This window comes from Dendrobium catenatum, unplaced genomic scaffold (genome assembly GCF_001605985.2).
Source record: "Dendrobium catenatum unplaced genomic scaffold, ASM160598v2 fragScaff_scaffold_218, whole genome shotgun sequence".
Classification (NCBI taxonomy): Eukaryota; Viridiplantae; Streptophyta; class Magnoliopsida; order Asparagales; family Orchidaceae; genus Dendrobium; species Dendrobium catenatum.
The window spans coordinates 418013-431413 of NW_021318680.1; the positions used below are offsets into that span (position 1 = coordinate 418013).

Here is a 13401-nt window from a genome sequence, read left to right on the forward strand (position 1 = left end):
GTAGAAGCTCGTACTCATTATTTCTGCATCGAATCCACCCTTTCGCCAATCTCGGGTGGGATTTGTTGAGATTGCACTTGTTTGTAAGAACGGATCTTTGATTGTTGGTCTCCCGTATTGCCTTCTCAATCAACAGGCATTTGTAGGAATTGTCGTAGGAGATTCCATGCATTGAGGTCTTGTAATCTAAGTTTCCTCGTGTATGATCCAAGTTTAGACCTTCACATGTATTGAGTCTAAGTTCAATTTCATCCAAACTTGAATTCATCAAATTTACAAATCCTCGCTTAATGTCGTATGGCCTGAGTTCGAATACGAGCTCAGAGTCTTTGTCCATACCAGATGCAAGACTGAGTTCCTTTGTGTTCTTGAAGGTTCAAGCTTTTGTTCAAGTCCCCTACAGTTCAACTCAATTACTCGCTTGAGTTCAGATTGCTCGAGCCATTAATGTTCAATTTGAGTCCAGAATGCAAGTTCAAGTATAGGTCCCCTGCAGTCTGAGTCTTGTTCAAAGTCTTCTGGAGTCTTTGTAGGTTTGCTTTCATGTTCAACTTGATTTGGATTTGGTTCAGACTTTGGTTTTAATTTGATCTTTTATAAGTCAATTGAGTTTTGTTCTAATCCTCTGCTCGTGTTCAATCACAACTCTGAGTTCACTATTGTTCATTTGAATTCAAACAGGTCCGAGTACGTGTCTCATTTTTGTTCATTTGATGTGCAAATCAAGTCCTAGTATGGTCCGTCTTCACCCGAAATTTCGGCAGCCTCCCGACGTCTCCCCCGTTTAGGGGAAAACTACGAGAAACTGCGCCTTTCCCACCACGCGCAATAAAGGCGTGTATGGTAGGTGTCCTCCGACGAGGACACCGCGGCCGTGATTTTTTGTTCCTCCCATCACGCGCAATAAAGGCGTGTATGGGGTCTTTGACGGTACCTGTTTAAAAGATGCACAGTTTGCTTTCCCCCCGCTCGGGGGTACTTATGAATGACACAATTTGCTTTCCCCCCACTCGGGGGTACTTATGAGTGACACCGCCTCGCCGTAGGTGCCGCACCGGGGTCCCTTCCCACCACGCACAATAAAGGCGTGTATAGGCGGTTTTCCGGTCCGCCACGAACACCGAGGTAGAGTTTAGACGATTGCTCGCTTCGTCGTAAGCATCAGACCGACGTCCCATCCTACCACGCGCAATAAAGGCATGCATAGGAGTTTTTCCGGTCTGCTGCAAACAACGACGCGAGAATCTGAGTTTAGAGAGTTCGTACCTTCGCGGGCTTCGATGGTGGCGGTTTAAAGATGCACAGTTTGTTTTCCCCCCGCTCGGGGGTACTTATGAATGACCCTGCCTCGTTGTAGGTGCCGCACTGGGATCCCTTCCCACCACGCGCAATAAAGGCGTGTATAGGTGGTTTTCCGGTGCGCCACGAACACCATTAAATGATCTAACATCGTATCTTGCTAAAGCCTTGTTAGAAATCCTGTGAATCTCACTGTTCTCAATCAATCCCGCTGTTCTTTGAGATGGGTTTCGTCGTTAAGAAAGGTTGGAGGTGAAAGACGCGCTCGTTGGTTTTAACTAAAAAAAAAAAGAAAGAGAAGAGCCGAACTCCCGTCATTCTCTTTTGTCCGTCCCTGTTGAGCTTTGCCCCTTGTGTCACTCAGACTCTAGCAGATCCCGTCCGTGCTCCCTTCACGTTCAGTCCCAACACCTCCATGATTAAATCCCTCTCCTCACATACGTCCGACCAAGCCTGCAAACCATATGTTTCTTCTTGTTGATTCCAACCTTATTTGCACTGCCAGAGCCCCATCCAAGTGAACTAGACTCCATCCATCCCTTCGGTCAGACCAGAACTCCTCTCCACGTATTTTCAGCAATCCTGATTGCAGCAACTCAGGTATCCCTATGCATGCCACAAAGCCCTAGAGAAGCCGCACCTCTCTCTCTCCCTATCCCTCAGCCTCTCTATTTGCAAATCCAACAGTAGCCCGTCACCCTTAACCGGCTCTGCACTGTAGCCTAGAATCCACCAGCCTCCCATTTCCCACAAAAAATAAAAGAAAAAAAATCTAGATTTGCCGAACTCACAACCTTCTGGTCAGGGCTCCTTTGCCTTTCCTCCTTGGTACTGTGCCGCTTCCTCCTAAACTCTGCCGAATTCCAATCCCTATTCTTCACTCTTGATGGAGCTGAAACCCTTCCCCAAGCACTAAATAATAGATTTTTGCATTAGTTTGGGAAGGCTTTCACGCGAATCTTTGACATTCCCAATCTCTTGCTTTTCATATATCACCAAATCTGCAGCCTTTGATTTTCCTCTTTCTCTTATTTTGCCTTTCACGTGAACCTTTACTACTTGTCTCAACCCACTACAAATCAAAAAGCACACCTCTTCTAAAAAAAAAGAAAGAAAGAGCAAGTACATTTTACTCAATCGGACACTGAGATAGTTTTAAGGTGAAATTTTCAAATTTTGTTTCCTGCTTCATGTCATCGACTTGGGATAATTGCCATTTTCTTCTTAATCTTTTATTTTAATTCAGCACTATCACATAATTTTCTTTTACATTTGTCATGGTTGATTAGTATATTTAAACTAACTAATGCTACTGATTGTATATATATACACACACACTTGTGTGTGCATACGTATATATATGTAAAGGTGTTAAAAAAAAAGAGAAAAGAGATATTTCAGAAAAAAAAAAAAAAAAACAGAGAGGAAGCAAGGTAAAAAAAAGAAAGAGAATGTGGGAAAATAAAAAAGAAAGAGAGGGAGAGGGAAATTCAAAAAAAAAAAGAAGTGATAAAAATGAGTGGAGAGAAGGGTCCTTGTGCATTTCATCATCTCCGTTGTCACAAACCATAGTACAAATATAAAATTCTAACTCAAAAATCCCAGATTCGACACTTGCGATGAGTCGACGTACCTCCCTACGTGCTCACGTAGCACGGTGGGAAGGAAACCGAAGAGATGCTTGCGACAAGGCGGGTAAGCCTCAGAGTGTTCATGTAACGTGACGAGAAAGAAAACTAAGTAACCTTAAGCGCTCATTTATTGTAGTGGGGAAAAGAAAATTATGCATCTTTCAAAACAGGTACACTGAAGACCCTTAAGAGATCACGTAGCATTGTTGGGGTTGAAGAAATACGGCCGTGGTGTCATTTGACACCTATCTGAAGCGATCACATAGTGTGGAGGGGAAGGCTATGTCTCTTGGGTTTCCTCCTAAATGGGGGAGACACCAGGAGGCTACTAAAATTTGGACTGAACAGGGGACTCAGGACTTGGACTTGTATCTAAACAGAATGCAAATGACTAATAAAAAAAAAACTTGAATCTAAATGAAATGAACTTGAACTCCATTTGAATATTAAGTGGACGTGACTTGAATAATTTGAATTCAAGTAAAAAATTTCAATTTAACTACAGAGGAATTGGACTCGAATCCGGATGTAAACTATAATGAACATGAACTCAACTTGAATTTGAACATAATTAAGATGAATAAACTACAAGGGATTTGAATTCAAGAGAGCTTAATTTGAGTTCAAATGAACAATAACAAGGGACCCAAAATAGAATTAAGTAACATTGGACTTGAACTTAAACAAACGATGGAGAATGTAAATATGCTGGAAATTGAACATCTAAAATGAAAGTGCAATCAAATAACAAATGTTCATTTGTGATATGCAAGCATTTGTTAACAATCATGGTTACTCAATCAAGATCAAGTGGAGAGCTAATGTTAAAATTCCATAAATATTCAAAGCCTTCATGCCAAATGAGATATACATATATCGAGATATACATATATCGAAAGGAAAATGATCATTGGGAGCATTCTAAAGTCAACTTCAAGGATGAAAGATCCATGATGCATATAGAAAGCCACATATGGAAAGAAGTAGAAGATCATGCAGCAATTTGCTCACAAACGGCATTAGAGAATGCACGATAGATGTAGTGGCATTCATACGACATATGTTGATCAACATATGGGCAACGAATATTGACACCCATGACCTCTGAAGGTTGATGCACAAAGTATCAATTTGTCAATCAATGTATATGATGGAGTTAAAAGCCCGTCATGGGCACAATAACATATTTGCAAGTGATGATCATCGATAGGCAGTGAATGCTGCAGTATTCAAGAATCAATACTGATCGATACACAAGCACATGCAACAGTCCCCATGAATACTGAAATACATGCAAGATAATACAACAACATTAAACATCCAGCACCAATATACAATGAACTGACAAATAAGTAAAGACGCATTGTGTGCAACGTGCGTAGACACCTACAGGACGCTGTGGAAGACCAGTCGTGCACTCAACATATCGCTTACGGGAAAATACATAAGGACTACGACAAACACAAGCTTCTACGAGTTTTCGTAGAAGACCCATACATCTGAAAATGCCCCCAAACACCCGCATGGGCCTCGGCGAGCATGTTATGGGTATACACGTGACATCTAGGGATGCTGCGATGGTCAATAAATGAACTTAAATTCGAGCCCGATCATTCTATGTGAATAGATATGAGTTGACACAGCTCGAACTATCAAACAAATATACAGTCGCGATATCGACTGCAATATCTGTTTTATACGTTAATATGAGGACTTCAAGGCCTACAAATAAGAAAAGTTCACTAATAAGGACACAAAGCCTATGAAAAACTCGATCCTCTATTGGTAAGTTGACAGAGTCGACAAGGTTCAATCCACAATTAAAATTCTCCATAAATACATCAATAATGGTTGTGATGAACGTAGATCTCAACCTGAGAGGTTAATTTCAAAAATTCAAAATGCCACACAAATACCCACGAAAGCTCAAAATCTCCAAACTTCCAAATCCAAATATTTAAAATCAAAATTCAACCATCAAACGCTTAAAGCAAAATTCATCCACCCTCCACAACAGTTTGCAGAGGCGAACAAATTCAAATCTTACTTCAGCTGCTAGTGTCTAGTCGAGAATATTACTATGATTCATTCTCAAAGAATCTTTTGCCAGTAAGGGCGTGGCACATGTCCTCTAACCGCCAGTTTTTATCGCCAAATGATATCGCAGGTAAACAGTTATGATCGGGGCCCTCTCAACTAGGTGGTTTGCAGTCAATTGACACCGCTAAATTATGGTCATGACCAGAGCCCGTATGCTCCCCAATGGCATCAAATCCTTGAGATATGAATCAATGGGATATAATCGATAGGGCATAAAGCCCTGTGTCAGCAATAGTGAAATCAAAATTGTCCCCTTAGACAAACAATCACCCTAGGTCTACAAGGTACCCTTGGACAAAGCAACCCATGGCTGTTGACAAGGATCCTTTTGTCAGGTTGGGTCGACTACATCCTCTGATTTAGTAGACCAAAGACCACGATGGCTAGGGATGATGGAACGAAGGGATCTTGATAGGGTCCATCATCCATTCCCACACCCTAAGCTTTAAGTGCAAGAAGGTGGAATTTCTAATTTTAAATATCAAATTCTCCAAACACACAAACATATGCTTCTACTATATGCCAAATATACGTATCTCTACATATATGATTGACGACTAGCCTTATTCAAAAGTTCTCTCTTATTACCTTAACTATAGGGGCTTGTGCCTCTAAGAAACAAGAACTTATATCATAAAGTCCTCACAAAATAAGGGCGAAATCTCTAGGTAGTGTTTTATCTACAAATCCAATTTGCCTTCCCAAAATTTATACTGGAACTTAATCCGTTAAAACTACCCGAAAGCAAAGCGGATGTTGGGGCGCGAATTTTCGAAGGCCACAACTAAAAAACTGTTTGCCAGGATTTATCATAAATACAACGTAAATCCGAGTACAAATCTGATACCAATAGCCCCTTAATGTTTATTTGTTTATTTTTTTAGATGATCGTCAATCTAGTACGTGTCGGATGGGGTGGCTTAGCGAAATTTGATTTTTCATTTAATAATAATAATAACACAACTAAAAAACTGTTTGCCATGATTTATCATAAATACAACGTAAATCCGAGTACAAATCTGATACCAATAGCCCCTTAATGTTTATTTGTTTATTTTTTAGACGATCGTCAATCTAGTACGAGTCGGATGGGGTGGCGTGGCTTAGCGAAATTTGATTTTTCATTTAATAATAATAATAATAATAAATTTATATATTATTATTTTAATTTATTACACAAATTTTTCATCACTTGTGCAAAGCAATTTTGTGTTGTCCCAGGTGCACATTTTTCAATTTTTATCGCACCAAGATCTTGATTACATGGGTGTTCATATTAACTATTTATGTTATCCCATATTGTTGATGCAGCCCGTTTATTACTCGGACGACTTCGACTTTTTATTGACTTATTTTAGACAATATTTATGCAATGTCACATTTTTGGCTCATCGCTTTCACAATATTTGGCTGGGTTTATCTAGGTAAAACAAATATCCCATATTCAGTCTGCTAATAAATTCAAAGGGAAATATCATACTCAGTCTGTTCATAATATCTCAAATTACTAATAATATGTTAAAAAAATGGGGTTTTTACCCAATTACTCCTATTGAACTTACCTTTGATCCAGAAAGGTGCAAGAATTAAATTTGAGGATTCAAGCAAAAATCGCAAAATGTGCACCTGTTCAAAATATCATATTCAGTCCGCTAACTAGTTATTGGAAGGATTCAAGCAAACTTTGTGATGAGGACATCGATCCAAGGTTCAAATAGGTGTATCGCCGGAAGCATCACAGATCGACGGCCACGATTAAAAGCTTATATTTTTAGTTATTATGCATTTTATTTTATGTATTCCTTTTGTACCCTTATGTTGAGTTGAGTCATGTTGGGGCCCTGAGGGCAATTTAGTCTGAAAAAATTATATTTGCCGATGTAGTAGTAGGATTCAAATGATGAGAACCTCATGCACAAGATGATTTCTCTTTAAGGTAGAAGAACAGTCTAGATCAAGTTGATGAGGACATCGACAGACGCTACTGTTGACCCGCATCTTATACACAAAAGAACAAAAATAAATAGGAAGCCAAATTCTAACGTGCATACCTCTTACCCGTCGGATCCGCAAATCTGGCTGAAATCGGCGCCGTTCGCATCATGTCTCCGTAAATCCTGCTGAAAATCTACGACCTCACCTCGATCGAGAGCCCAAACGCGTCGTTAAATAGCAGAGCAAATGGAGTCTTCGGGGCTGTTCTACACGCGATCTCCTTCGACTCCCCGCTGCTCTCCACGCTCGTCTCTCCTCAATTCGCAAATCTCCGATCCCATCTCCACGGCCTCCTAATCGAAGCCGATTGGAAGCTTCAACGCCTCCTCCATCTCCCCTTCTCACGTGAACTCCACTTCCTCCATCCGACCCTTGCCCGATCTCCTCTGCCTGTGCCGACTCCAATCCGAGAGAGAGAGAGAGAGAGAATTGGTTTTCAAGCCTTGCTCCTCTTGCACCCGCCGGCCCCCACCCTCTCTCCTTGAGATTCCCGCCGGCCCTCTCTCCTCGTTTCCCATCATATCAAACGACAAGTACTCTCTTTCAACACCACATTTTTCCTCTCTTCGTGTGGAAGATTCTCCGACGCCAAGCATGCATGGTGGAATCCGAATGGAACTTCGGATTTGTGCATGACGATCGAGGTCAAGTCGACATCCACCAATCGCCGTTCTTTGATGTGGGCTTTGATTTCGACGACACCGTTGAAGACTACTTGAATCACATCCTCCCCACGCTCGTAGACGTCATCGACGAGCAATTCGAGGACTATTCGTGGACCGCCAACGGCCATCCGTCCGTGTCTCCTCCACCACCGTCGACCTTTCAGTGGCTCAAGACCATCGGCGTTGCAACCTTCCTCATGGCATCGTTTGGTGCGCTGAAGATCTTCTCCCGCTAAGCCTAGTGTAGTTGAGTGATCAATCCCCAAGGTGAAACTCTCGTTATTAAATTACAGATTGTTGATTAATAGCTTTTGGTATTGCTACTATCCTTGGTTATCTATGAGTTTTTGGTTAATCTACTTGTACTCCTTCGCCTAAGCAAGTTAACAACTAAGAACCTTTAATGATTTTACTTGTTATCTCAATAAGCTCTTAATTGTAATTCCATTGTCAATCACTTTTAATTTTCTTAAGAAGCTCCTTCGCATGTGGTATCACATCACTTTGTCAAGCATATTAACGTAATTGAGCCTGATATGACCGGTCATGGGTTGGAAAAAATTATATTTGCCGATGTGGTAGTTAGGCGCATGCATCCAACCCCTTTCCATAACATTCAAATGATGAGAACCTCATGCACAAGATGATTTCTCTTTAAGGTAGAAGAACAGTGTAGATCAAGTAGGAGCAATATACATTATGCATCAATCAATATGTTATGCATAATGCCAGCAATAGCTAACAACTGAACCAACTCGGGCGCAGGGAAGGTAGGTATGCAAAGCATCGGCTTGAATTAACGACTTTCACCAGGATTGAGGATAATAGTGAGTGTTATGGGTGTTAATAAGAAATAGGTACACTTAATTTTTGCGGGTTGTTATATAAGCTTAGGGTTTTTTTTTTCCATTGGGTTAGTTGTTATGGGTGGTAAGTGGTATGGGACCCTTTTCATGATATCATAGACTTTGTTAAGATATGCCATCATTGGAGATAAAAAGTATAGCAGGATGTATTTTTTCTGAAAGTGGGTAATGAAATATATCCTTAATTCTCTCTGCTTCTTCCCCGTTTCCACTGTTAACTAGAACAATACTGTTCTTTGGAGTTGCCCACAGCTCTCCATCTGCCATTTCTTGTCAAATGCAAACACAATGAATATGCTGAAAAAAAATATATTGATGATTAACTTACTTGTATTAACTTCATCACCTCCAAGGTGGACAAATTTGAACTTGAAGACCTTGCTGAAATCTGAGGAAATTTAGCACGACGTCAGACATTTTTTCTGCAGTAACTTTCATCTTTATTTCGATAAGCAAATAAAAAATGTCGCCTAGGACATCTGTAATTTTGTGTAACTAAGAAAATGAAGTTGAGATGAACAATATTTGTTTTATATAAAGAATTTCCAAACATTGGATGACAAATTGAATAAAGAAGCATAAATCTTGCCATCATAATTCAGATATTAAATATTATATTTTATTTTTCTCCTTGATGATAAACACCTCAACTAACTGGGAATTTCCATGGAACTATCAGCAGTCAAAATTTTACATTTAGAGGCAGGCTGGCATCAGAATGGTGCAATTATGCTTATAGCCATGCCACGTAGTATAGTTTTTTTTTTTTAGTTTTTAAAAGCTGAATATTTGAAAACTTCGAAGTGTCATATTCCATTTGTCAAAAAAGAGTTTAGATGTAAACATTCCGCAAGGTAATGCATTCCTGCATTTTGAGGAAGTTCGAACGTCAAAGCATAAATATGATTCCATTCCAAAATGTTGGCAATGACTTCCAAAATCTGTACCAACTAAACTAATTGGCACCCACACATCAATGCATTTCTACTATGTCATTATGTATCTCGAGTAAAAAAAATTACCTGAAAGAATTCCATCTAAAACTTGAAATGTGAACTCATTACTCACATCAAGTGGTTCTCGACAGTTAAAGGATGGCCATAAAGAAGGATATCCCAAACCCCTGTAGAAAACATTTGTTATTACTTTGAAGAAACGCATTCGGAATTAAAGCTTGCTGAATATCATCCAACGAAAATGCAGATAACACATTAGATATTATGCAAGATCTCGTTAAAGGCTTGAACTTGGCTTTCATTCTAACAATGGATGTTTCCAAGTGCTATTAATAAGAAAATCAGTGTTTGGGATGATTGTCTTGTAAGAAACCTTTTGGAGGAAATGGTGGCCAGAAGGTAGTTCTTTAAATTTGGCTAGTTCAACCTTATCATGTCATATTACTCTTTCCTATGGTGAAAATTTCCATATGATCTGACTAAAATAAAGTTCTGACAAAAATAATGTAAGATATACAGGGTGGGATTCTTTTAGATTTTCCTACTGGAGAGAGACCTTCAGAATTCTTCTCCTTGTGAAGTGATTAAAAGAACAGCTGTGATCATCAATGTAAGCCTTAAGTTTTAATAGTTTAACGAACTAGCTATGTAAGTACCAAGAACGAGTATGCCCTGGCACATCAATCTCAGCTAACACATTTATCCCTCTCCTTTGAGCATACCTGCAAGTTCATTGTCTCAATTGTGAAAAGCCATTAAAAAAAAAAAAACTTGACAATAATCAGAAAAACCTAAAGGTAAATTTCACTAGGTTCAAAGAACTGAAGAAATATTTAACTTACAGAACGATTTCAAGAGCATCAGCAGTTGTATACCGCTCAGAGTAAGAATATGCACCATTCCATAAATTTGGATATGAAGGCATCTCTAAAGGGAATGATTCCCTGTCTACAATATGCCAATGTAACACATTCTGCTTGACAGTAAGGTGCGTAAGAAAATGACTTGAGGCCTACTTATGAATTTTAGCATATTTCTAACTAACATCAGTCATAAACTTTCCTCAGAATAAAATAAGATGGTTTATACTGTAAAATCACAAGTTCCTGAAATGTTTGTTGCATAAAGTCGAATAGAAACATTAACGAAGTCGAGTATAAACAACAGTTACGAATAACAAATAGAAGAGACATCTTATGGTGATTTCCATTGATCAGGAGTTTTGAAGGGGAATTCAAAACGTTAAAAATGATTCAAGAATTGCATGTTCATTTAGTTATCAAACGACACAAATGTAGATGAGCATGTGATGCAAATCTTCTTGCAGATACAGCAATCAAAACTAGGTATGCTCCATTTTAAATTAAAAAAAAAATTGTTGCATTCTTGATGAAGAATATTAGAGCATATTAAATGCAACTAATTATTCTTGCAGCAATATCTGAGTCTTATGTGAGACAACTTTTAACTCGGAGTAGAAGATCATATACGAGCAGTGTGAAAATTTGTTGAAAATGTAAGATGAACAAAATCATGAGCGGAGACCCGATAATATAACAAACAACAGCAAAAAAGGAACACACTAGTAGGGAAGGAACAAACGAGCATCACAATGGATGAAGGACTATTCATAGTCTTAAGGAAGCTTTTCATAAGAGATTGTTAGTAGCATAGTTATTAGTCAAATTGTTAAAGAGGTTGAGTTGTATTTGGCGGTCTTATCGTAGCAATTTAAATACCCTGTACCTTTTAAAGGATGGTTATGAATGAAATAACAAGTTTCTCCACCATCTTCCTTTCCTAGGAGCGTGTCTGCTCAAAATGACACGGGCTGATGCAACCTCAGGCAAAATCCAGGAGCATCTCAACTAGTGCACTATTTGAGCCATGAAGAACTCCAACATAACGGATGCCTTGTGGACAATTCAGGCACAACACAGTCCAATTCATTCAGATTCAATGCACGCTTCAAGGTGCAGATTCATAGTTTCTGTTCATCAGCAATACCTTTCAGCAAGTGTAGGCTTTTATAACCAATATTGATTGACGATTGGACAATATTGGATCTACCAAACATGTTCCCTCTGTAAATCAAGAAGGCGATAGTTATGTAGATGTTTTAATTCAGGATTCAATATCTCAGTGGCGGGAAGATCAATTGTGGAGGTAGTGCAAGTCATGCAATCCATGAAAATAAAATTGCCTCGGTTTAATGGTGTAGGGATGAATACATACATAAGTACTCAAGGTTAACGAATACTTTGACTTCCACAATGGAGTGCCATTGAGTATGCATTGCTTCGTTTCATCTTAAAGGCATCGCATAAATATGATACCAATAGTTGCAGACAAAAGGGAAACTTCTCACCTTGCAAACTTTTATGCAATCTTTGAAGAATTGTTAGGACAACTCAATATGAGGATCTCTGTTGGAATCTATCTAAACTGACCCAACAAGGCTCGATTTTAGAACACCATATTGCTTACGAAGATCCTGCTTATCAAGTTCTCAATCTTTTTGAATATGCTTTGTTTAGTTTAGTTTTTTTTTTTTTGGCCTTGTCCAAGAATTATGCCAAGAGCTCTTGCTAGCCAAACTGCTAACATTGCTTGATGCTGTGAAATTGGCTCAAATGGACAAATAAAGAATTCAAGATTTGTGCTACGGACACTTGCAAATATGGGAACAGCAAACTCCTAGCGTTGTTGTAACAAATAAATCGTGGTCACCCAGTACATAAACTAAATTTCAATTGAAATCCCAAAGCTAACTTCCAATTCCCTTCCTGTCACTCCAACTAAGGTTGTATCTGTCGATATTCATAAATTGGCAGCTGTTGAAAGTCAAGATAAAAGGGATAAAGGCTTTATTTTAATTGTATGGGAAATTTGGACACAACATCATTGTCATAATAAACTTTAATTTCATATAGGCATGGAAGATGCAGAGACTGGCACAAAGAATGATTCCAAATTATCAGTAGATTTGATTCCCTGAATTTAATTTGAATGATTTCGCCAGCCAACATAATCTGCATTCATTACACCGAACGAGATTTCTCAATCAACATGACGTCCATGTCTTGATTGACATTAACTGTACATAAGTTCATGAAAGGTACAGTTTCTCAACTGCTAAGGCTAACTTTAAATTCTATTAGAATGTTTAAGGTGTCTGTTGGTAATGGTGACCAATTAACTTGCACTCACAAATGCTCCCAAGTGAATCTGTTCATACAAGGATATCAAGTTTCTTTAGATATCTTTGTGTTAGCCAAGAGATATTTTTGTGAAACTAGGAGAGCTTGTGTGGGGTATTGAATGGATGCAATCCCTAAGGTCAGTTCTCCAATAACTCACTGAAAATGCAATTTTCAGCTAATAACACTCGCATTTGTTTGGATGGTGAACCAAAATTGATTTGTAAGATAGTGACCTTCCAGCAGCTCCAAGCCTCACTATCTGCTAAATCTACCAAATTATGTTTACATTGCAAGCCATCCAAACGATGCTAAACACACCAGTCATGAAAGCCATCAAAATCAGTCAATGTGAAACCTTATCGGTACCACCTTCTCCAGAAAAGTACAATGGAAAATTTTGTAAGTTATATGTTTGCACATGGTATAATTCGGCGAAGTTAGAGTTCTTTCTCCAATAGAGTTTTGTTTGTTAAGAGGCAGGAGGTAGTTGGAGATTTTTTGGGGATTATAAAGCCTTGAATAACATCACAATAGAAGACAAATTTTTTATTTAAACTTTTGACTTTGTGATGTGTTAAGAAGCACTAAAATTTTCTCAAAGTTTGATCTTTGCTTTGGATATCATAAGCTAGAATGCATCACAAAGACATTGACAAAACAACGTTTAGATCATATGATGGCCATTT

At 38.8% G+C, this 13401-nt stretch overlaps 1 protein-coding gene across 1 annotated transcript in view; it reads right to left on the bottom strand.

Moving 5' to 3' along the window:
• The window catches only part of LOC110095258 (beta-hexosaminidase 3), a 48113-nt gene that overhangs the window by 8305 nt on the left and 26407 nt on the right, over positions 1-13401 (bottom strand). The window contains exons 6-9 of the mRNA XM_020820711.2: positions 10355-10485; positions 10169-10234; positions 9579-9679; positions 8885-8944 (exon numbers count right to left, since the gene is read on the bottom strand). Coding sequence (XP_020676370.1) covers positions 8885-8944; positions 9579-9679; positions 10169-10234; positions 10355-10485 — 358 coding nt within the window. The remainder of the gene's footprint in view (positions 1-8884; positions 8945-9578; positions 9680-10168; positions 10235-10354; positions 10486-13401) is intronic.